The sequence below is a fragment of the Corvus brachyrhynchos genome, unplaced genomic scaffold, assembly GCF_000691975.1.
Source record: "Corvus brachyrhynchos isolate BGI_N302 unplaced genomic scaffold, ASM69197v1 scaffold29, whole genome shotgun sequence".
Lineage (NCBI taxonomy): Eukaryota > Metazoa > Chordata > Aves > Passeriformes > Corvidae > Corvus > Corvus brachyrhynchos.
The window spans coordinates 1,734,592-1,756,762 of record NW_008240033.1 but is presented as its reverse complement, the minus strand read 5'-3'; the positions used below and the strand labels follow the sequence as shown (position 1 = coordinate 1,756,762).

Here is a 22,171-nt window from a genome sequence, read left to right as displayed (position 1 = left end):
GAGAGGTGTTTGTGGTTTTGTTTTTGTTTCTCACTATCCTAATCTATTTTTATTGGTGATAAATTTCCTCAAGTCGAGCCTGTTTTGCCCATGATGGTGGTTGGCAAGAGACCTCTGTCTTTATCTTGACCCATCAGCTTTTCCATCTTACTTTCTTCCACTGCCCTGCTGAGGAGGTGGAGCAGGCGAGTGACTGGGTGGGCACCTGGTGGCCAGCCAAGGTCAGCCCAGCACATGTCTACTGTGCTGCTCCACCTCTATCCCAAAGAGTAGATTGGGAGTATTAAAAAATTGCTTATTGTCACACACTGCCAGTGATGCTCAAAGCCCCTGAATATCCTAATGCAAACGACATGATTTCATGGCTTCAACAATTGAAAAGTTGCATTTAAAATATAATCTCAAACCCAGATTTAGCTAAAAGTAGAAGAAAGCAACAAATGTGGGGGGGGGGGAAAGGCCAAATTTGGGCAGCTTGTAAAGGTCTTCTGGTCAAAAAAACAGCCCAGGCAGTTTTTGGCAATGATCTGGGTGATGTACCCCAGTGGTTCTCCATGATGCAATTACCTTTAGTTGAAAATTTCTTAAGTTACATGGGTAGCATTTTATTCCACAGAAGAATAAGCAAAGTTAGGTGCATTACCATGACATATGATATGCAAAACCAGAATCTAAGTATTAACATGGAGAAAGCAAAGACTTGGATTCAAGTCCAGCAGGGGTTTGAGTAGGCCTCTGACTTCCTGTGAATTTTCTGCTATTTTGTATTTTGCTGCTTATTACCTGTAATCCAGTTTAATATTTGTGGCTTCAGACTAGTAACAGACTTAAGAACTCCCTTTCTTGCAGTTTCTTTGCTCAGATTTTCTAAAAGTCAGTATCAAAGCAGAAGTAATTAGTTAAGTTGTCATGTGGTCTCCTTTCTTCTTCTAGTCTCTGGAGTAGGAAAATGGGAAAAGGCAGAAGCAAAGTACTTCTGTGTTACTGACTAGTAGAAAAGAAAAGGGAACAGCAGGATGATTTATGAAGTGACATCAGAAGAAGGGCAAAAGACAACATTTTGGGAAGAAATGGAGGTGAAATAATATGTAGATGATTGTCATGTAGCAATATTGTTGGTCATTGCTGAGATGAACATCAAAAGGAGAACAAAAAGGAAGACTATTTTCTTGGGAAAAAATAGAAGAACCATCTGGAAAAGGAAAAAAGAAAACAAAGAAAAAACACTGGAAGCACCAGCCTTGTACCTTTAAAAGTTTTATAATACTGCTCTGTAAGTCTGAATACAGACACAGATTTCAGAACCAAATACACTCATAAGCAAAAAAGATGAAGGGAGGAAAAAGGACTGTAGAGAAGAGTTTGGAATACAGAGAACCTTGGTGCTTATATTATAAAAAAGTGTTTTGACAAGAATTTTAAACACCTTTGAAAAGAAATATCTGAGGAGTCCTTAGGTTCATTGAAAAAGAATGAAATCTGTTTAAATTGTCTCTCTTAATGCTCAGAATTGAGAAGGGAATCATCTTTGCTGGTCTAATGATTTCTTTTTGCCGTCTGGTGGAAATGGGGAGGAATGATCAATTTTTGGAATGGAATGGAATGTACACAACATGAGGGTTTTTTTTTTAATTTGCTCTTCCTTTGCATCAATTAAAATAATTAAGTGTAATTAATAAAATGGTGTACCATTGTATAGCACAATAGATTCAAAACCTGGCAACAGAATTCAACTAAACTACACAGACTAACACTGCCTCTACTATTAGCTTGCTCACACAAACACAAAAATTAAAAAAGCCTTGCTGCTTATTTTCCATTGACTATCTCAGACCGAAGCTGCTCCGAACTGCCCACCTTCCCCGCAGAATGGGAGAAATGCTTTCTACAAATATTTTGGAGGGGCTTGACTTCCCCCTTGTGTTCAAAAGGCAAAATGCAAAGCTACAGGACTTCACTTTCAAAATGCAGCATTGTCCCCCAAAGCATTGAGGCATCTTGGTGTTTGCTTCCTTTTAGAGAACTCCAAAGGATCTGCACTGGTTTTCTTAGTTAGCTAAATAGATTTTTGTTACTTGCTTTGTCTGGATACTCATATCTTGCTCTAAAGAGATTATGAGATACAAAAAATGTCTCCTCATTTATTCCAAATGGGGAATGACTATGTAATTGCTTGTGCAAAAGTCAAGCTAAAAATATAATAACAAGCCTTGAAATATAATAACATGAAATCACTACTGCTTATGTAACAATTAACTTCTTCCTATTTGCCTTTTTTCTCTTCTTTAAGTACTATAAAAAATTCCCTTGAGGGGAAAATTAGGTGTGATAGCTTCACCTTTAACCATTAAAAACAATCTACTATAGATTAGACTATTATAGCTAGTGAGAGAGTATGCAGCTCTTCTACTTTGATAGAGCTATAAAGACAGGATTATTGAGATTTTTTTCTTTCCCAGGACAGATATAAGAATCTTTATGTTTTATCATTTATATTTTATTTCTTAGCAACTGGATAGTAATATTTCACAAAATATGGTATAAGAGGCAGGGAGAGGAGACTCAGTCCTCAAATTTACTTGCTTTTGGAAATCTAGTGTTAAAACACTGGTTCTGTTTATAGTGGCATGGCATCTCAAATATTTTAGTAGACAGCTAAAAATGAGGCACACGAAAGATTTTCATTAGTTTTCCCAGGAGGTAGCTCAAGATTTTAGTAGAGTCACTTGTACCATTTAATACCATATTCTTTCCTCTTTTCTTTCTTCCAGTTTGCAGCTCAGAACCTGAAAATGTTCAATCTGATCCAAAGAATTATACTAGTCTTCTTGTAACATGGGAAAGACCTCGTGTTGTATACGACACCACAATTGAGAGATTTGCTGTCTTTTATCAACAGCTGGATGGAGAAGACCAGACTAAGCACGAGTTTCTGACAGATGGGTATCAGGACTTGGTAACTGTAAACTTTTCAAGTTTCATAAAAAGGGATGGTGGCATAACAACTCACTGTTAATTTTCTTGAGGGACTAAACTGTAGCTGGGACCCAGTTGAAGAGAAATTTTCTCATTTTTTGGCTGTAAAGCCACGAAGACAATTTAAAATAAAATTAAAAGTTTCTCTTGTCCAGAACAGGGAAAAACTCTACAGCTTGCTGCTTTGATTTGCCTGTACGTGCCATGACCATGTCAATCACAGAGCTCCTTGGCCATAAAACCCTTTGTCAGTTAACAGTGATCTGTACTTCATTGCTCATGGATGTGAAAGAATGACCTGCACAAGCAACTAATGAGATTCAATTCAATCATACTGCTATAAATATTAAGTTACTGATTACAGCTTCGTGGTATTTTACTAATGAGATCTGTTCCTCTAACCCTCTTTAAAGACTCATAACTTATCAGACATAATGTTACCTAACTTGTGTCCAGCACTAAATAGTTATTTGGTTTGGTATCCTCCATGTAAAAACTCACTAGATTTTTTTTTTTAAGTTGACTGAAAACCATTTGTGACAGTAAAATATAAAAAGCACACATTATAATACTAGAAGAAAGGAGCTTTATGGTTCATAAGAAAATTGTGTTATGAAAAAATTAACATTTTCAAATACTTGATACTTATTTGCAAGTAAATGGTTAAATGGTTTTTTTTTTTGTTTTAGGGGGCTATTCTAAATAATTTGCTGCCCAATACAAGTTATGTTCTTCAGATAGTTGCTGTTTGCTCTAATGGTCTATATGGAAAATACAGTGACCAAGTCATTGTTGATATGCCTTTAGAGGACACAGGTAAGTGCTCTTTTGAGTTTAACAATCACTTTTAGATAAAAAATCTGTATTTGAAGAAGTAGTTTGTTTGCAAACCAGATAAATGCGTGACTTTCAAATTATGCTAAAATGAAATTTCAAAATCGCTGCAGTTAACCTTCAGCATGTTCCTTGCTAATGATATTTTACATTATGTAATTCCTTGTAAGCATTGCCTATAAAAAACTGCATGTTAATTTGTTTAATTCTAAGAATATTCTGAAAATCACCTACTTGATTTCAAATCTCACAAGTGTATCTTTTAGATATGGAGGGAAACAAAACCATGTTTGGATTATTTCTCTATGGTTCAAGCATCCTCTCAAAATTAATCCACACAGCCAAAATCTTAAGGAATCAAGTAATACAACCACAATATATGATTTATAAGTCTATATTAATGATTTTGAAATATGATTTCTTAAGAATACTTGGAGTTTGATTTCAAAAGACTTGTGATGATGGAATTCCCTTGCTTCTTAATGCTGCCTCGCAAAAAAATCAAAAGACCTAACAAACAAATCTTAATGATTTCACAGCCAGATTTGCTTCTTCTGCCTATGAAATAATTTGAAACTATAGCATGAAGCTTGATCTTGTCCTTAATAATTCCTTAAATTTGGTGTAAGCTTTAGCATCAGATCCAATTCTTATGAAAGTGTGTGAGGGCTGTGTCTTTAATTAAGCGCCCTGTAATTAATCATAGAAAAAATCAAATGCTTTTTGATCATACTAGGAGCTATTTTTTTATCTAAGGGCCTGGATTTTGTTGTTTGTGTATGTAGTCTGTAAATTCAGTTTTACACTTATGTATGTCTGTTTAGCCACAGCAAGGTCATTAGTGATGTTGTGGTGAACTTGGGAAAACCGGACAGTTTTTCATTTCAAGGGAGCCACATTCCTTTACAGTGAGAGAGAGTGTGATTCTCAACAATCTCTACCACATGAATTCTGGACTAATAAGGGTAATAGGCTTGTAATAGAGTGGGTTTATCTGTAGGAGGACGGCACAGCATCAGGTATAGTACATATACACTTTTAATAAAGATTTAACTTGTCTTTCAAACACAGTGTATTAAGAATAATGGGGTTTGGGGTCTTAGGCTAATATATACCAGAATTTTCCTATTTCTCTTTAGTTTTCTAAAATGTCCACAACAAGGTTCTGACATTCTGCCTGACATTTCACTCTTCTCTCTACCTTTTATCCATCTCTTAGATAGTATATTCTTCCACTTACTTTCCAGAATTTGCTGGATTGCTGTTTGAAGAATTTTCTCAGATGAGAGTTCATCTACACACCCCACATCCATTTCTACATGGAATGACAAATAAGCAGCATAGTGTTATCATTATTAAACAATAGTTCAACAAACCAAGTCAATACAGTGCTGCTATCACAGCTGTAAAACCTCTGAAAATATATTTTGCAGAACAAAACCCAGTATAGGTGATATCCAGAGGACAAACCTCCCTCCTACTGCTACTGCTGTATCCCTGCTGAAAAGATGAGTTGCATATCACCCTTCTGTGTTCCATGACTCCCTTTGGAAGGAACCGTGGGCGCAGAGGCAGGGAGAGAGACAGGAGCACTGGGGCTGGGCAGGCACTGTCAGTGCACCTGTGGTGCAAGCAGATGCTGCTGGGGAACAGGCTCAGCAAGAGGATGATGAGGCATTGGGCAGCCTGGGGTAGGTCAGCAGTGCAGATCCAGCCACCCAGCACAGCATCCCTGCTGTATTTCTGCTGAAGTCATGCAAAACAGGGGCTTTGCATTCATTCTGGTAGAAGGAAGAGTGAGGGAAATACATACTGGAAAATTAATTTCACCTTCCAGTATCAGCAGAAATTTCTCTCATATTCATTTGCTCAGACAAGAGAATTTGGTACAATAAATGCTATAGTTCAGAATGTGTTATATTTGTTATAATAAATGTTGTATATCAGACTGAAGGTCTGATACTCTCAAGACTTTTTACACAGAAAAACCATTAATTTCTACTTCAATACTTTAAATTTTAAACAATACAAATAAAAAGAGAGCAAAAGTTTTAAATAAAAATTAAATGCCAAAATGAATATTTGCCTGTTTCACAAAAAACCCCAAAAGTTTCATTGACATGCTTCCTGTCTGAAGCAGACACAAAGTTTTTAAATCTACTTTGGTTCTTTTATTTTGGCACTTCCACAGTGGTACCAATGAAAGCACCGAATAAAGAAAATTCAGGGAAAAATTCCTCTCATGTAATTAGTATGATTCCTAAGAGTGTACATTCCTCTATAAATAAGTTGTTTACCTGCTGTGTCAACTCTGGATACAATTTTAAAATATGCAAAAAACTTCCATTAATTTCTAATATTAATGTTTATTTGCATACTTACTTTTACTAATTATTTACTTCTGAATTAACTGTTGCAAATATTTCAAATATTTTCACATTTAATTTTAATATACCTAATATTAAACAACAGACATATGAGAATGTAGATATCTGATAAGAAAGATTTGTTCAGAGCAGCTTGCTGATTACAACTATAACATCAAATTGGTTTTGTGATCTGCTTTATAGATCTTGAGGCAAAAGGGGATTTCTTGGAGCTCCTGCTTGGGAATTTATGAAAGAAAAGTTATCTTCACCGTGAAGACATGAAATAAAGTTGACACACATAAAGCATAAATTAAATCTTTCCTTTTCAAGAATTATGCTGAGTAATCCAGTTTAATTAAGATGAAATTCACTACAGTCACCTCCAGATCAATTAGTCTTCATGTTAAGAACTAAAGCAAGGCATGAGTCATGCAGAGCCATTAGATGGGCCCTTTTCCAGGAAAATTCTATCCTTGGAATGGCCACTTCTAATGAGATCTGGTATTCAAAAAGCTCAAGACCATTGTTTTAGGTTTTCATTTTTGAGATACTCACAAATGTGTCTCTCATGCCTTCTCCCCACCCAGTCTAGTGCCTCCCATATGCAGTTAGTGAGGGCTCTGCAGTCTCTGGTCATCCACAGACCCGAGACTCTTGTTCTCAGCAATGCTTTGTAAGAGGAAGGACCTCTTTGGGGCCATGCTCTGCCTCAGTTTGTGGAAGCCTCAGGACCCGTAGTGTAATGACATTGGGCAGGCTACCATAGTGGAGACCTCTGCTCTTTGGGTTTTTCCTGAACTCTTCAGAATGGCAGCCCTTCACCTTGTAATACAGTGTGTGTGCACACTAAAATTTTTTCCAGTTAGTCTCCACTTAGTAAAAGCAAACAAATGCATGTAGTGATGTAGCTACAAAATCTCCATTGAAAATTTAGGGAATCATGCCCAGAGTACTTTAGTCAGCTTTGATAAAAATCCAACCTTTATTTACAAGTTTTTCACCTGCTGATAGAATTGGATTTCAAATAACTATGTAAATGTGTGCTTTGACTCTCTAGATAACATCTGTATAGAACTGAAGGTTATGCAATACTTTGTTGTGTAGCTAATACTGGTGGTACTTACATGCTTTTGCTGACACAGGAAAGGAAAAATAAGAATATAACTCCCCACTTCTATTCCTTTGTGTAGACTTTAGTTGGTGTTTGTCAAAAAATACCCAATGTGTTGGGATACAGCTCCCAAATGCCATCTCCTGCCTGGCAGCTCATGCTGTCAGCAATGCTTTGTGAGAGTCTAACTATGCAACTTCTTTGTAAATCGTCTTTGTGATTTTTGTCCTAAAAAAGCACTAAACATATATTAAATGTCTGATCTAGGGATGATTTTTTCTAATTTTTTCTGATAAAAGTAGAAATCTGAAAACTGATTTAATCAAAAGAAACAGGCTTTACTTTTGTTCTTGCCATGCCATTTATTACATAAGTCAGTACAGAAATGAAAAGAGTTTATGCTGTGCACATTATTCTACGATTATAAATCACATTGTTAAAGAGATTTTTTCGTTTCTCCATCTGTCATTAAAATGGACTATGAAAAGACCTCTACAGAACTCTCTAACTAATTATTTAATTATTTTATTTTAAAATGTATACTATAGAATAATCAATATGTGGTTCCAGAAAAAATAAACAAGCTTGTTCATCAACCTACATCAATGGGTTGTTTTTTGGAGGGTGCGGCTCTTCACCTTGGATGGGGGATGTTATTGTATTTCTGTAATCTCCTGTCAAATCAAAAGTTCATCAACAGAATTAACAGAACTCCTGTAAGTGTGTGTCTCTCATACTTTTGACAAATAAATTTTCTATTACCATCCAAATTTAAATAGTCTTTATAAAGTTCCTGAAGATTTACTGTTTTTGTTAATATACAGTTTATATATATATGTGTATATATATGTGTATGTTAATGCCTCTCCATTGAGAAAACAGTAAGAAACTGTAGTTTCCTGCTGGTGGAATTTGAGAGCATATGCCCTTCTGTATACTCTAGCACAATCAGTACAGTTTGTTTTTCTGACTGAGTCTGATTAAAGCTCAACTCAAGAATAGTGACCACAAAAAGAATGGATAGAATTTCTCTGGATTAAAAAAAAATTTCAGAGAAGTCTGTTGAGTACATAGTACATGGTATGGGTCTATTGTGGGAAGGAATTCAAACTAATGTCAATATTTGATTCATATCATTGAGAAGCCAGGGAATATCATTGTCTCCTCCACCCCTTCCCCCCCTCCGCTCCCCTCCCCACCCTGCCCCAGAGCCTCGTAGGCCTCAGAAGTCAGAGGTAAGATAATTTTTTATCTATCTAGCTAATGAAAGGTCAGTTCTGTACTTGGTAATTTATAGATGTTTGTTACTAAAGGAAAATTTGTGAGGATTTTGTGCAGCATTGCTTAGTCAAAATTTGTTTGCATGTATAATCTACAAATACAACTGTGTGAGCTTATTAGTTTGATAAACTTCATCTAGTGTACAGTGCATATAGGACATCTCAATTTGTTTTGGAGGGTAGACATGGACAGACCAAAGAGAATACAAATTTGGATCCACATGTTACACTGCAAAAATGAGAAATGCAGAGATGACATATTTATTTAAGTGTATTGAAGAAACTACATTTGGGAATTGTGGAGGACATGCAGACATGGGGCTGTGTGTGATGCTGTTGTTAGAATCCCTCTCCAGGGTAAGAGATTGGCATTTTGACCTAGTGCAAATCAGCCCTCAGAATATGTGTTAGCACTTGTGTGCAGACAGAGTGCTAGAACATGGCTTAGGAGAAAGCCTTAGAAAGACTCAGAATGGGAATGGGCCTTTTTATGGACCAAAGGAGCGATAAGATGCTCTTAGTGCTGTGGAAGCAGTGTTAGATTTCCTCACTGAAGACCTTTGTCAGTTCCTACCAGAGAGTTGGATGTTTCTTTCAACCTGCTTTGAAGCCTCTCTTGCTGACCACTGTCAGAAGTACGACACTGGATTTGGCCAAAAAGAGAGAAAGAAGGCAAGAGACTACCTCTAAATTTGGAGAGAAGGATTTTCAACTGGGTTGTAGGAGATTCATTTCTTCAACCCAATTCAACTGGTTTTTATTTATGAAAATTGGGAATCCCTCAAAAGCCTCTAGAGCAGTTCTTCACAGAGCATGCAGTACCTATTTATTAGGGACTTTTTCTGGGATGTGATACAACTGGCTTCATGTCTTTACATTAAGTCAAATAGGTTGGTATTTTGAAAAAGGCTGTAAGCACTGGAAGGGTGGGTCTCTTTGGTCTGCCCTGATGGAGGCATGCAGCCTGCTGCATATTGAGTATGATGGCATTGCTGTTGCTCTAGTACCTAAGCCCAAGCCTGGGTGCACAAACAGGGAATTTTCTATATGACAATTATAGAACAGATTGTTTTACAAGTGTATCTTCAGAGCTTTCAGGTTTAATGTAGAGAAATAGTTGATCCCCAACTTACTGTTTTTCTCTCATCTGTGTTTCTGCATTAAACTGTACTTCTCATTGAAAATGTTCTTGTAAACTTGGCTTTCCCCAGCCAACATGTGGCTCCTCCAAAAGTGCAAGTCCTATGGCATCAAAATAGAGCCAGATGAAACTGTTGTGGCTGAATGTGTCCTGTCTAGATGAGTGAGCATTGCTACCCTTATTCCTCAGTCCAGGGGGTTGGCCACTTCTCCAAGCACAATCCTACAAAAAAATCTTAGACATGGTCTCAATAAACATATTAATTAATTAATTAACCAGTTGAGTCATTGCAGAATTAAGAATTCTCTCTGTCTAAAATTGTGGATGATACGGTGTGTATTTTTGTCTTATAGAGGCTGACCTCATTCCTGAACTGAGTGAAGCTGAAGAATATGAGGTATAATAACATTCATTTATTTTTTAAAAGAGCATTTAAAATAAATACATTTCAACTAGATTGAAATTGTATTCTGTGAAAGTTTACAAAACTATGTCACCAATTGAGTGTATTATCTGCATTTATGTATACATATATGTATGTGCATATATAGCTTTTGAGCTATATTCCTCCCTAGATAACTCTGGAGATAGCTCAGTATTTCTCTGGGGCTGGAGATACATGGTGAATAAAGGATATCAGAGAATATTCCTAAATACTTTTTTTAATGGGGCATTAGTTTAAAATCACCTTTCTGTGAAGTCTGACAGAATTGTTCATTTAGCAGAATCAAAGCTGCCATCCAGTGTTAGGCTTTTTAGTTAAAGAGAAGTTTGATTTGTCCTTGCTTGTGATGGTCTTATCATGTAGTAAATTAAAGTAAGGGAGGACGATGGTTGTGCTGGAGAGTGAGATTCAAGGGTGTCTGTTATCAGTGTGCTGTGAACTCAAAAATTCTTGGAGGTTCATTTGCTTCTTGAACTTCAGGTTGAACATTTTGTTAAAGTATAGCTCTGTTTTACAAATTTTTTGATTATTTTATGATAACCTTTGGAGGCTTTATATTCAGTAACTAGGTTTCTGGTGTCCCAGCAAGAAGAGATGTAAACATACCATAATTAAGTTTTTAACAGTCTCTAGTACCAATTTTGCAACATGAACAGTTACTTCAGTAAGACATTTGTCAAGTAATATCAAGTAATCCCCCAGAATTTTTAATTTATAGTTTCATTTTAATTTATGTTTTTAAGTTTTAATTTATAGTCTATGACCGCAATATTCTCACTGCATGACAAGTCCTTTCAGTTAAATAGACAGCCTGTGGTTACCTGTGTATTTACCCTCTCTTGCATTTGTAGACACTGAGTAACCAGTAATACAGTCATTTCTCTGTTGTTGTAAGCTATGTATCTAGATTATGATATTGCATCTGTTAGGTGCCAGTGAATATCAACCGATTTTTACTTGAACCAAGAAAGTTTAAAAGTGCATACATTGCCTTGCAGAAATTAGATCTTTAGAAACAAGGGTCTGTCCAGTCCAGCCCAGGTTTAAAGACACACAGTCTTGTTGCTGCTGTCCCTATATTTTAGGTATCTAGTCCTTAGAAGGAAATCCAAACCTGAGAGTCATGTCTGAAGTACCTTATGTTTTGTGAGTGCTTGAGAGGTTTCTGGTTCAAAGAGGGACTGCAGTGTGAAGCCCAGCTCTAGCCCTTGCTCTGGTGAGACTGGGTAAAAGCTCACAACTCCTGTTTGCTGAGTGCCTCAGTCAATAATGTATTCAGCAGCTCTTTATCTTGGGCATGTTCCTTCAAAGGCTGTTCATTTTTTATATTCTTCTCCCTGCTGTGCCCTGTTCCGTGCAGGAACCTAAACTGTAGTTTATAAACTATAGTGGAAACTGAGGAGTTGTTAGATTGATAACTGTGCCTATCTCCTATCTACTGGGAGTTTTCTCTCAGCATTATGCTTTTGAATAAAAACCAGTGGCATTTCTACCACATCACCAAGCCAGATCTTCAAATAAGGAAAAGAAACTATTTTGCAAGAGGCTCTGTGCTGCTCTGACTCTTAGGGCTATGTGTGCCTGTCAAATCAAGTCCCTTCAGAAACTGAAAGTGTCCCTCAATATAGATTGCAGATTGTGCTGGGACAGGTTCACTTCTGGTGCAGCCCTAGATGGGGGAGCAGCCCAGAGCTGCAGGGGCTGCTGTGTCTAGGTCAAAACAAAAATGCTTGCTGAGCAAGTTAGGTGTTTCAATGTTGTCTTTTGATTTGATGCAGGAAAAGCTGGAGAGGGGACAAAAAGGTTTGACTTTAGATCCTCAAGCACTGCCTAAATCCTGATTGTATTCAGGCATGTAATTTTTTTTTCTTTTGGATACATCCTTAAAAGGCAAAACTCTAACACAGATTTTGCACAAAACATTGTTATTCATCATCATTCATGTTCAGAAAACAAAGGGTCATTTTGTCACAGGACTAGGGAATACGACTCACAACACTTGTGAAACTCTTACAGTCATGCTGAAGATCCTGAAATCTTCTTTTCCGGAAAACTCTGAAGATTCAGCAGCATTGAGGTCATAAAATATATTTTACAAATTCTGTTCTTATTATTACAATTTAATTGCCATCAGGATATTAGTGCAAACTTCTGGGACATTGTGATAGCAAAACTATTTTTTCATTGCTGTGTATACAGTACATACTATATATTGCATATACAATTGCATTTTATTAGGAAAGAGTTAGAGCTTTTTTAATAAAGTAAATAAATACTGTGAGCGATTTTTTGTCTGTCAAATACAATTAAAGTTACACAATATTGAAGAAGTTGTTGGGACACAGTATTTTTCTGTTTTTATTGCCAATATGTAATATTTTTCAAGATAGAAGAGGATACCTGTTCTTGCAGTTAATATTTTGGTTTAAGACCAAAGTGTCTTCTCAAGTGTTGTCTTGTTTTATGGATGCAGGAAGGCGTATTATTACAGTTTTAGTTTTCATTCATGTACAGAGTCTATAAACATTTTTAATTGTCTTCGGCAATGATATTTTTTTCAAAGGATGAAGTTGATGAAAAGCAAACAGAGGTGGATGAAGAAACTGCAGTGGTTCCTAGCACTGACAGTACAGTGAACCAGTTGAAGAGAGATTTTCAGGTGATTACATCCAGCTACAGTCAAGAAATAATGGGAACAAAACCCAGTGAAGCTAAAGCAAATAGATACTTAACAAGAGAAGAATTGCATGGTAAGGATAATGTTTTCAAAGCAGTTTATTATGCTACTTCTCCACCTATTGGTGAAATTTCTGAAGAGGAAGATCCTTTTTTGGAATCCCAAACAATTGCTGGAAGTCCTCCTCAACTCATTGACTCTACCAAAGGCAGAGAAGAAGAATATATATATCTTTCTTCAGGCACCGAGCCAACAAGAATAACCACTACTGGCCACAGTGATGAAGATTTCTTATTGTCTCCTTTTAAACCTCATCAGGAATCTGATGACTTTTGGAGTTCAGTTCCTACCACTTCTTCATCACAGCTGGTTACAGAGGAGACCTCCCAAGAAGATGCCCTTCCTTCAGGAAGTCCAGACATAAGTGTGCGTGATGTTCTTTCCCCAGGCTCCATTAAATATGTTTCAGAAGGTGTAGCACCCTCAAGCTCTGATGAGCCTCCAAAGCATACTTCCACTGATGGAAATTTGTGGTTTCGTAAAGCTACAGCTCCAACAACTCAATCTGTTGATGCGTCGCCTAGCAGGCAGTTGTCTCAGACCAGTTACACTGATGCTTATGTAGAGGGATTAAAGCCAACTACAGTTCCCTATTCAAGCAGCCCAGTCGTTTCACGAGACACTTCAGATGCGGATTTAGAATTGCCACATTATTCTACTTTTGCTTTCTCCTCTGCTGAATTATCACCTCACTCTCTCTCTTCAAGCTCTGGAGAATATGGTTCTGCTTCTGCTGCCAGTGAGGTACTCTCTCAGACAACTCAGCCAGTCTATAATGGTGAGATACCTCTTCAACCTTCCTACAGTAGTGAAGTGTTTCCTCTAGTCACCCCTTTATTGTTTGACTCTCAGATGCTCGACACTACCCCTGCTACATCAGATAGTGATGTGACCTTGCATGCCACACCTGTATTTCCCAGTGTTGATGTGTCATTTGAACCCACCCTGTCTTCCTATGATGATGTACCTTTGCTTACATTTTCCTCTGCTTCCTCCAGTAGTAAAATGTTTCACCGTTTGTATACAGTTTCTCAAATGTTTCCACAAAGTGCTACTCCAGCTGTTGCAAGTGATAAGGTGTCCCTGCATGCTTCTTTGACGTTGGCAGAGGGTGATCCATTAATACAGCCAAGCCTTGCTCAATATGCTGATGTGGTGTCACATCAGACCACTCATGCTGCTTCGGAGACACTGATATTTGGTCATGATAGAACTCACATATTTTCTCAAGTTGAACCATCCAGCAGTGATTTAAATATGCATGTACTATCTACAATGTCTGAACTTCCTTATGCTTTGTCTGGTAATGTGGGCTCCCTCCAAAGCTTTACTGTTTCCTATGACTCTGCAGAATTTGTGCATGATTCTGTTGGCATATTTCGTCAAGATCCTTTATTTAGCAGCTATAACAATGTACTGGTGCATAAACCTTCTTCTGTAATATCACAATCTGATACTTTGCTGCAGCCTACGCGCTCTGTATCTAGTGACACGGATTGGTCTGAAGCATACTCTGGTAGTGAGTCCCTTTTGCCTGATACAGATACTTTGACAGTACTTAACGTTTCCTCCTCTGATTCTGTTGATGAGATTCCATATGAATCATCTGGGTTTAGTGATGTTAATAGGATGCTTCAAAAAGGTGATGTTATATATGGAGATGAGAGAGAACTGAAAATTTCCTCCTCTTTAAGTGAAATGGCTTCCAGTGCTGAAAGTAAAGTGATACATGAACTTTCTACATCTGTTTCTAACAATGTTGTAATTGAGCAGAATATGTCTCTGCAAGAAAGCCCACTTCCTGTTTCTAGCACAAAGGGAATCCTTCCAGTCTCTCTTGCTTTTCCCACTACTAAGATATTTGATCATGATATTAGTAAACTTACAGAAAAGCACCTTTCTGTTCAGCCTTTGCATGTTACAACTCCGGCCTTTGATGACACTTTGCTTAAACCTATGCTTAGTGCAAGCTCAGATCAAGCTCTCTCTGCCCCTGCTTATAGCAAAATGTTATCCTCGACTCCGCTGTACTTTTATGAGACCTCAGCTACATTAAATAACGAAGCATTACTGCAGTCCTCCTTCCAATCTTCTGGCTATGGCACTCTGCTTAGCACAGTTGCAGTTGTGCCTAGTGATCCAATATTGGCTGAAAGCTCAAGGGTTCAAAAAGATAGTTCTACATTTGACCAAATATTGCATCAAATGGCACCAGGTTCTGCTACAACTGAAAGCAAGCTGCATTCTACATCTGCACCTTCTGTTGCTGATATGATGTCAAACACTTTTAGTAAGCCCACAGCGTCACTTCAAAGTTTATCTGTTTCTTATGGAAGTGAGAAATATGTTTCCTCCAGTTTATTTAACAGTGAAGATGTTGAGAAGGTTATGCCTTCGTTGTACAGTAGCGATGTTTCATTCCAGCTGACCAGTTTAGAAAACACAAATGCCTTCCCCCCCCAGGCAGCAAATGCTGTAACAACTCCCTTCCTAACAGGTGACACATCATCACATGTAGCTACTCCTACAGACAGCCATATGTCTTCAAGTGTTTTTGAAAGAAGTGAGGCTGCCAGTGCCTCTTCAAGTTCCTCACTTGGTTTTGATCCTGTTCATATGCCTGCAGTTGTTTCTGGTTCTGATGTGTCCGTTCATCACACTCTTCCTTTACCAAATATACTTACTTCAGTTACAGCTGTTCCTCCCAAAAGTGAGATCCCTGTAACTTTGCGTAGGTTGCTGGTTCCTTCTAGAGAATCCTCTGGGTTGTCTCCCAGTGTCATGTCCAGTACTGATTTGTGGTCTTCTGTAGTTGAGGATGACTACGATGAATATGATGATGGTTTCCCTGTAAGTAACTGCATCTCATGCAGTTCCCATAGAGAAGATCAGGATATGTCAGTAGAGGATCAAAATACAAAGGTAAACAACGACAAGTCTCAGAGTAACCTAATTATAAGTTCATATTCTGAGAAACCTGAAGAAGAGAAGCTTTCTACTGCTGCATCTGACAGTCAGATAAACCGTGCCATCGACAGACGTAATTATACATCCATGCCAACTTTGACAGCAAGTGTGATACCCAAGAAGCACAACGACCTGAAAATTTTGGAGAACCACATTCAGACTTCTAGCGTCCAATTCCAAAACACATCAGAATCTAAGTCTTGGGCTGTTTTGACAAGTGATGAAGAAAGTGGTTCTGGCCAAGGTACCTCAGATAGCCTTAACGATAATGAAACTTCAACAGATTTCAGTTTTCCTGACCATAACGAGAGAGACACTGAAGGGGCAATTGAAGCAGGTAACTCAGAATTAACTCCTGGATCATCACAGTCATCAACCTCATCTGTTACTAGTGATCACTCATCAGTATTCAACATCTCTGAGGCAGGTTAGTTATGGATAAGATTAATGAATACCATGGGAAGCTGTGAGGGGATACTTTCGTGCCATAGAGAAAAAGCAGGTTTATCTACAGCTAATAAAGGGAGAAAGTAACAGTGCCAATGGGTGTGATTAAGGAAGCATTGGGGAACAGGGGTGCATACTGAGCTGGTTATCTTGTGAATGCTACTTCTGGTTACTTAAAACTGCACCTGAAATACTCTTCATTAAAATGATTGATGCTCTACTTTTGGATATAGATGCATACTGTCAGCAGAAGTTGAGCGGTGCAAAATCTAAAACCAGAATCAGTACTAATTGTTTAATTTTTGTTTTAAAGGTTTGAGAGAGACTTAGGTTCTCTTTTAAGTTCTCTGTACAAAGACAAGTGCTGCCCTTATGGAAATAACACCAGAGGAAATCATGCCTCTGCCAGAGGAAACATACCCCTGATATTCTCTTTTAAACTTAGAGCAGCACTTTTTTTTGTGTGTTTTCTAAGAGGTTGAACAAGGAAGAAGATGCTGCTTTGATTCTGATTCATATGTACTTATAAAAACATTAATTTTTATTCTGTGTATGCCACTTTCAGATGCAGAACTTTTGTGCCAGATTTGCATATTCCCAAAGTAAAGCCAGATTCTCCTCTACCTGTTTATATTTAATGCTGTTTTCCTATTTATTCCTCTTAAAGTCAGTGAGAGTATTTGTGATGCATGATTCCAAGGATGAAGTCAGAAATCAGAATTGATAACCCATTTCCTTTGTATTTGAAAATGCACTGTGGAAAATCTGAAGTATTTAGACACATAATCTTCATTGCTTCTTGTGTTAAAGAATTAAAATCAAAGAATCAAGTCAAAAATAATCTATGATCTTTGGGAAAAAAAAAAAACCAAACAAACAACAAACAAGGTTGAATTGGTATTTTAGAAAATAAATTGAACTTCTGTTATGTACTTGCAGCATCTGTAGAGGGCAGTATCATTCAACTAAACCCACTAAGGAATGGAATCCACAAAGCGTGGGAAGGTTTCGGCCCAGTCCTACAAATAAATACACAGTTGAATTATATAAGGTTGTATACCTCATGAGTAACAGAATACTAATATGAAAAGGTGGTAAATTGGCACTCAGTATAGTTTGGGCTAGTAGAATGTGAAAAATAGAAAATAAAAATTAAAAGAAAATAGAAAACATTGAAATTACTAGGAGTCCTAACAAGGTAGGTGTTACAAAATTGGATCAGTAAGTCGATTAGTTCACTGGTAAGTAGTTACCACTTTGTGTAAAATACATAAAATTCCTTCAAAAATAAGCAAAAATAACATTAATATTTCAAAACCTATCTTCTTGGTAGGAATAAGTGTTGCCATAAGATACAAGAGTTTATGTAATGGGTGTCATTCGAATTTTTACCAATAGTAACTCAAAAAGGATTATAGAGTACTGGAGAAGGAGGAGTACAACAGACTTAGTTTGTCTTCTAGATATTATTGAAAGACACTCTATAGTATCATTTCATGTGCATTATTTTTTTTCCAACACATGATGCTAAATACTGGCTTTTAATAAACTGAAAATTCAATTTCAACATGTCTGACATGGACTCCTGTAAATCAAAGACATATTTGCTAAATTAAATTATAAACAAATGAAACAAAAAAAAATAATCTCTCACCTGAGAACTTACTTATACATTGCAGTGGATTTTGCAGAAATTGGTGAAATATCTTCTTGCTGTGACCATTACAGAAAAAAATCATCATTTAAACTTTTCCCAGTCTTGTAGTTGTTGATGCATAATTATGCTTGTTCTGAACTAGGATTTTCTCCTTAAGACCTCTATGACTACCTAAGCCTTTCAGCGTCTTTTGAGAAACTAAGGCAAATTAATAGAAAGAAATACGCGAAGAATTCAAACACATCAGTTATTAGAAATCAAAGAAATCTACTATAGCTGAGACTGCCTCTTCAGCTGCCATCATTGGAGTGATGGCCAAGTAGGCAAGAAACCTCCTGTTACAGAAGTCTTGCACTTCATTCCCCATAGGAGGAATCCTAATAGAATATGGTCATGAAGTTTGAAGGAGCCCTGTCATCACACAGCTAGCATTGGATTTTATGCTGTGGATTAGTCCAGAGTTGGATAAGCAAGTCTGACTGTTTCAAAGGGATCATACTGTGTTTTCTCATGCATACACATAGTTTTTCTCTGAAATCAATAGGTAGTATCAACCAAGAGAAACTTGGAGATTTTTCAGGAGCAACTTTGTGCCTTCAATTACTTTGCCCATTGAGCTGCAGAATTTAAAGCAAAGTGATTGATATGGGTGTTAAAGAGTATTTTGAATTAAAACCAAGAAGACATCTGCAAAATCAGAGCCTAGACCTTTTTGCACATAAAGTTCTGAAAGCCTCTAAACTTAAGAAAATGGAAGCAAATAGAGCTGCCTAGAAATCTGTACTGTGTGAAGCCATTTGTTTTTTGACATCTTATTTAGAGCATGTAATTTGCTGTCTTTTTTCCTTTCCAGATCCAACTCCATTCCTTCCTTTCTTTGTGTACAAGTTTTTTTTTCATGTAGAATTGGTCTCTTGAAATCCCAATGGAGTGCAGATGTTTTCTATACAGCAAAATTCTGCTCTTACACAGAAAATTCACTGAAGTAGGACTGTTCACAAAAGCAGAAAACATTCTAGGGGTTTCATTCTAACAAGTGCGAAAGTGCTTATTTCTGCATTTTAACTCAATTAAAGCTCACAGGAGACTGCACAGACTGAAATAAATCCATTTTTTATGTTAACATCACAGCTTTAAAATGTTTACTTCTTGAGGTACAACCAAAGCTAAAAATACAGTGTTGATGTTGTCCACCATTGTGTTTCCTTCTTTAATAAAATTAGAAAATATATTGTTTTAATTTTCATACAGATTCCTATGTCTAAATATTTCTGTCATCTAGCATTATATGACTCACAGAAATACGAAACTAAAGCAATATCTAAATAATAATTTGATCACCTGTAAAGATGGAGGTGGGAAATTTAACTGTGGCTCCAGTAGAGTTGAGAGAGGCAATTGGATTCAAAGGAAGCAGAATGTATCCATAAAGCAATTTATAGAATGGGCAATGGATAAAAATACAGAAAGCTAAACTGCAATACAGCAAGCACATAAGGACTGTTGCAAGATAGTTTTCATATTAACCTGTTAGCCAGAGAAGTGATTTGCATTATATGACTAGCAGTTTAATATCAATTCCAGTGCACATTCCAATATTATGTATTCAGATTTCTTAACTCATTTGGCTTTCAGCTAATAAAACAGATTAAAATAAAAAAAACTTTCTTCTGAATTTTAACAACAGTCTGCTATTCTTACAAAGAGAAGTCTCCACTGCTGGAAGGCTGAGTCACATAAGCTTGAACACTTTGCTTTACCCTCTATCTGCTTATCTTCTGTAAGCTGGTTTGCAAATGTATAAACTTTCTGCAGTACATAGTAAAAAATAGAGGTAAGTGATATTAAGTAGGCCCATTATAAGACACATTCACTTGTGCTGTGCATTTCTCAGAATTTAAACATGGACTGTTTCAATTTTCTCTGACTGCAGAGGCAAGTAATATTAGCCATGAGTCTCGTATTGGTCTAGCTGAGAGTCTGGAATCAGAGAAGAAGACAGTTATACCACTTGTGGTCGTATCAGCCCTGACTTTTATCTGTCTAGTGATTCTTGTGGGTATTCTCATTTACTGGAGGTAAGTTGTTTTTTGGTTGACCTTTTTTTCAGTTCTAAAGAGCTCTGATTTCAAAAATGTGATTGGCATTATTGAGCTAGTTTAGGAAGGAGACTGGATCTTGTCTCTTACCATGTCTTCATATTGCTCTGTGTCATAAAGAGGACAAAATGAGGTGATTTCTGTCCAAAATACTCAACTGCAATTTTTTTTTTTTGGTGAGAGTTTAACCACTTCAAATAGTTTATATTGGGAGACTGTAGTAAACAATAACTTGTGATTGATGCCTAGAAACCAAGTAACTCAACAGAGCACTGGGAAATGCAAGAGGGAGAAGGAAAATAAATATCATGGCATGGGGCAATTTACTATCTTTCCAATCCTTTAACCATTGAAAAAGGTAGATACCAATTTAGAATGAGAATCTATGGTCCTCAACAGGAGTATGTAGATAAGCAATTCATATGGCACTGTAGGAGTGTGCTGTAGCTGACACTGTGTAGAAGACAGAAAGGGGATGATGATACTGTAATAGTGCAACTGTTTGAAGGTCACTTACTGAGTAGCTCTTAGGATGTCCTGTGGTTAAAAAGTCATTCTCCTTTGTGATTCTGCCAAACCAAAATTAGCCCTCCAGCCTTTCAAAGCTTTAGTGGATAACTATGGATGTGTTTCATGTGCATACATGTGCTGAGGTTTCCTCATGGACATGTTTCTCTGTGGCTTGATAAATTGATAAGCCAGTAAAAATATACTATAAAGAGAATTGATGGTTAAAAGAAGCCATAATAACATAATCAGGAAGAGCAAAAAACTGTATCCACACTGTGCAATAAAACAAACCAGCTAGCATGGCACAGGTAGCTTCCATACAGCTGAAGTCACTTCTCTCACAGAGGATAAAAACAGAGTAGCTGCATTCACATCGCTTACTGGGGATGGCCTCTGCCCTGTGCTAACCCCAAACTGTGTCAAGCGTTGTGTGAAATACTGCAAGTTGGCCTGAACTAAAAATGTACCAGGAACCTCGTCAGCCACATGACAGTATGTGGCAATGCTCAAGGCTTTGTCACTCTTCCACTGGTTCTGGTTAAAGACAGTCTTCCTAGGGGCATGCCTGCTCTCAAAACCTTTGCACAGTCCTAAGACTTTCTCAAGTGTGCAGGTTGTCAGGGAGGAAATGCTGTGGTGGGCCGGAAACGCTGTGTGGGGAAATAAGCTGCAAAAACTTCTGCTGCTTTAGTGATTGGCTGGAAGCTGATCCTGCTTCTGCTGTGCTAACACATAAACTAGCAGCCAGAAACAGGACCTTGCTCTTACAGGGACTGTATAAAGAAGTGGGAAGTCTTCCAAACATCTCCTTCCAGATGCCTCCAGAGCCTGTTTCTTCTTCCTTCAGCCCAAATAATCCTGCTTAATCTAAAATGAAAAAAAGCTAGAGAACCAGTAACTTTGGCCCTTTCCAAACTACTGACTACTGTTATCTCTAGGCTGTAGTGTCAGGGTTGTGCTTACTGACTTTTCTTCTAGTCTCCTGACACTGGTTTTCTGTCAGCCTATGAGGGTGTGTTCCACATGGGTACAGAACACATTCCATCCCTGAGCAGACTAGGCTGGAGAATTTGAGTTCAAGCTTCTTTGGTTTCAGGCAAGTGTGCTAGTGAGTTAGACAGCCTTTGCCATGGCTAAAGACACTTGAACAATGAACCTTGAGAAAGATTTCTTCTGCTTTTCAAAGTAGTAGTTAATTGCCACAATAATTGCACAACTCATTTCTTAGTTTATGCTTAGTTGTATAACTATATTCTCCATCCCAGGATTTCCAGCTAACCACTTGCATACTGAGAATCTTTCCCTGTCATTCATGTTATGCAACATGATTGTTCATATTCATCTTCCAAAGGGTTTCATCCCTGATGCTGAACAGTATTTGAAATCTCTTCTATCTGCCAAAGAAGGCCATGCATTTAAAGACCCAGATTGTACAATGCAGTTCTAGTAATCCTACATGTTACAAGCTTGTTTTTGTCAAATAACATTGTGTTCATTTTGTATTCTTTCTCTGGGAATGAACAATTCTGTAAAACAAGTCTTTCAAAATAAAACAAAAATCCCGTTAGCAATAATATCTTCTTGACTTGAATCTAATC

At 37.3% G+C, this 22,171-nt stretch overlaps 1 protein-coding gene across 7 annotated transcripts in view; it reads left to right on the top strand.

Moving 5' to 3' along the window:
• The window catches only part of PTPRZ1 (protein tyrosine phosphatase, receptor type Z1), a 130,221-nt gene that overhangs the window by 82,751 nt on the left and 25,299 nt on the right, over nucleotides 1-22,171 (top strand). For 4 of the 7 annotated variants that reach the window (XM_017743750.1, XM_017743747.1, XM_017743748.1 and 1 more), the window contains exons 9-13: nucleotides 2,772-2,956; nucleotides 3,666-3,792; nucleotides 10,065-10,108; nucleotides 12,720-16,287; nucleotides 19,898-20,042. In XM_017743750.1, coding sequence (XP_017599239.1) covers nucleotides 2,772-2,956; nucleotides 3,666-3,792; nucleotides 10,065-10,108; nucleotides 12,720-16,287; nucleotides 19,898-20,042 — 4,069 coding nt within the window. The remainder of the gene's footprint in view (nucleotides 1-2,771; nucleotides 2,957-3,665; nucleotides 3,793-10,064; nucleotides 10,109-12,719; nucleotides 16,288-19,897; nucleotides 20,043-22,171) is intronic. The other 3 variants (XM_008640974.1, XM_017743751.1, XM_017743749.1) reach the window with 2 other exon arrangements.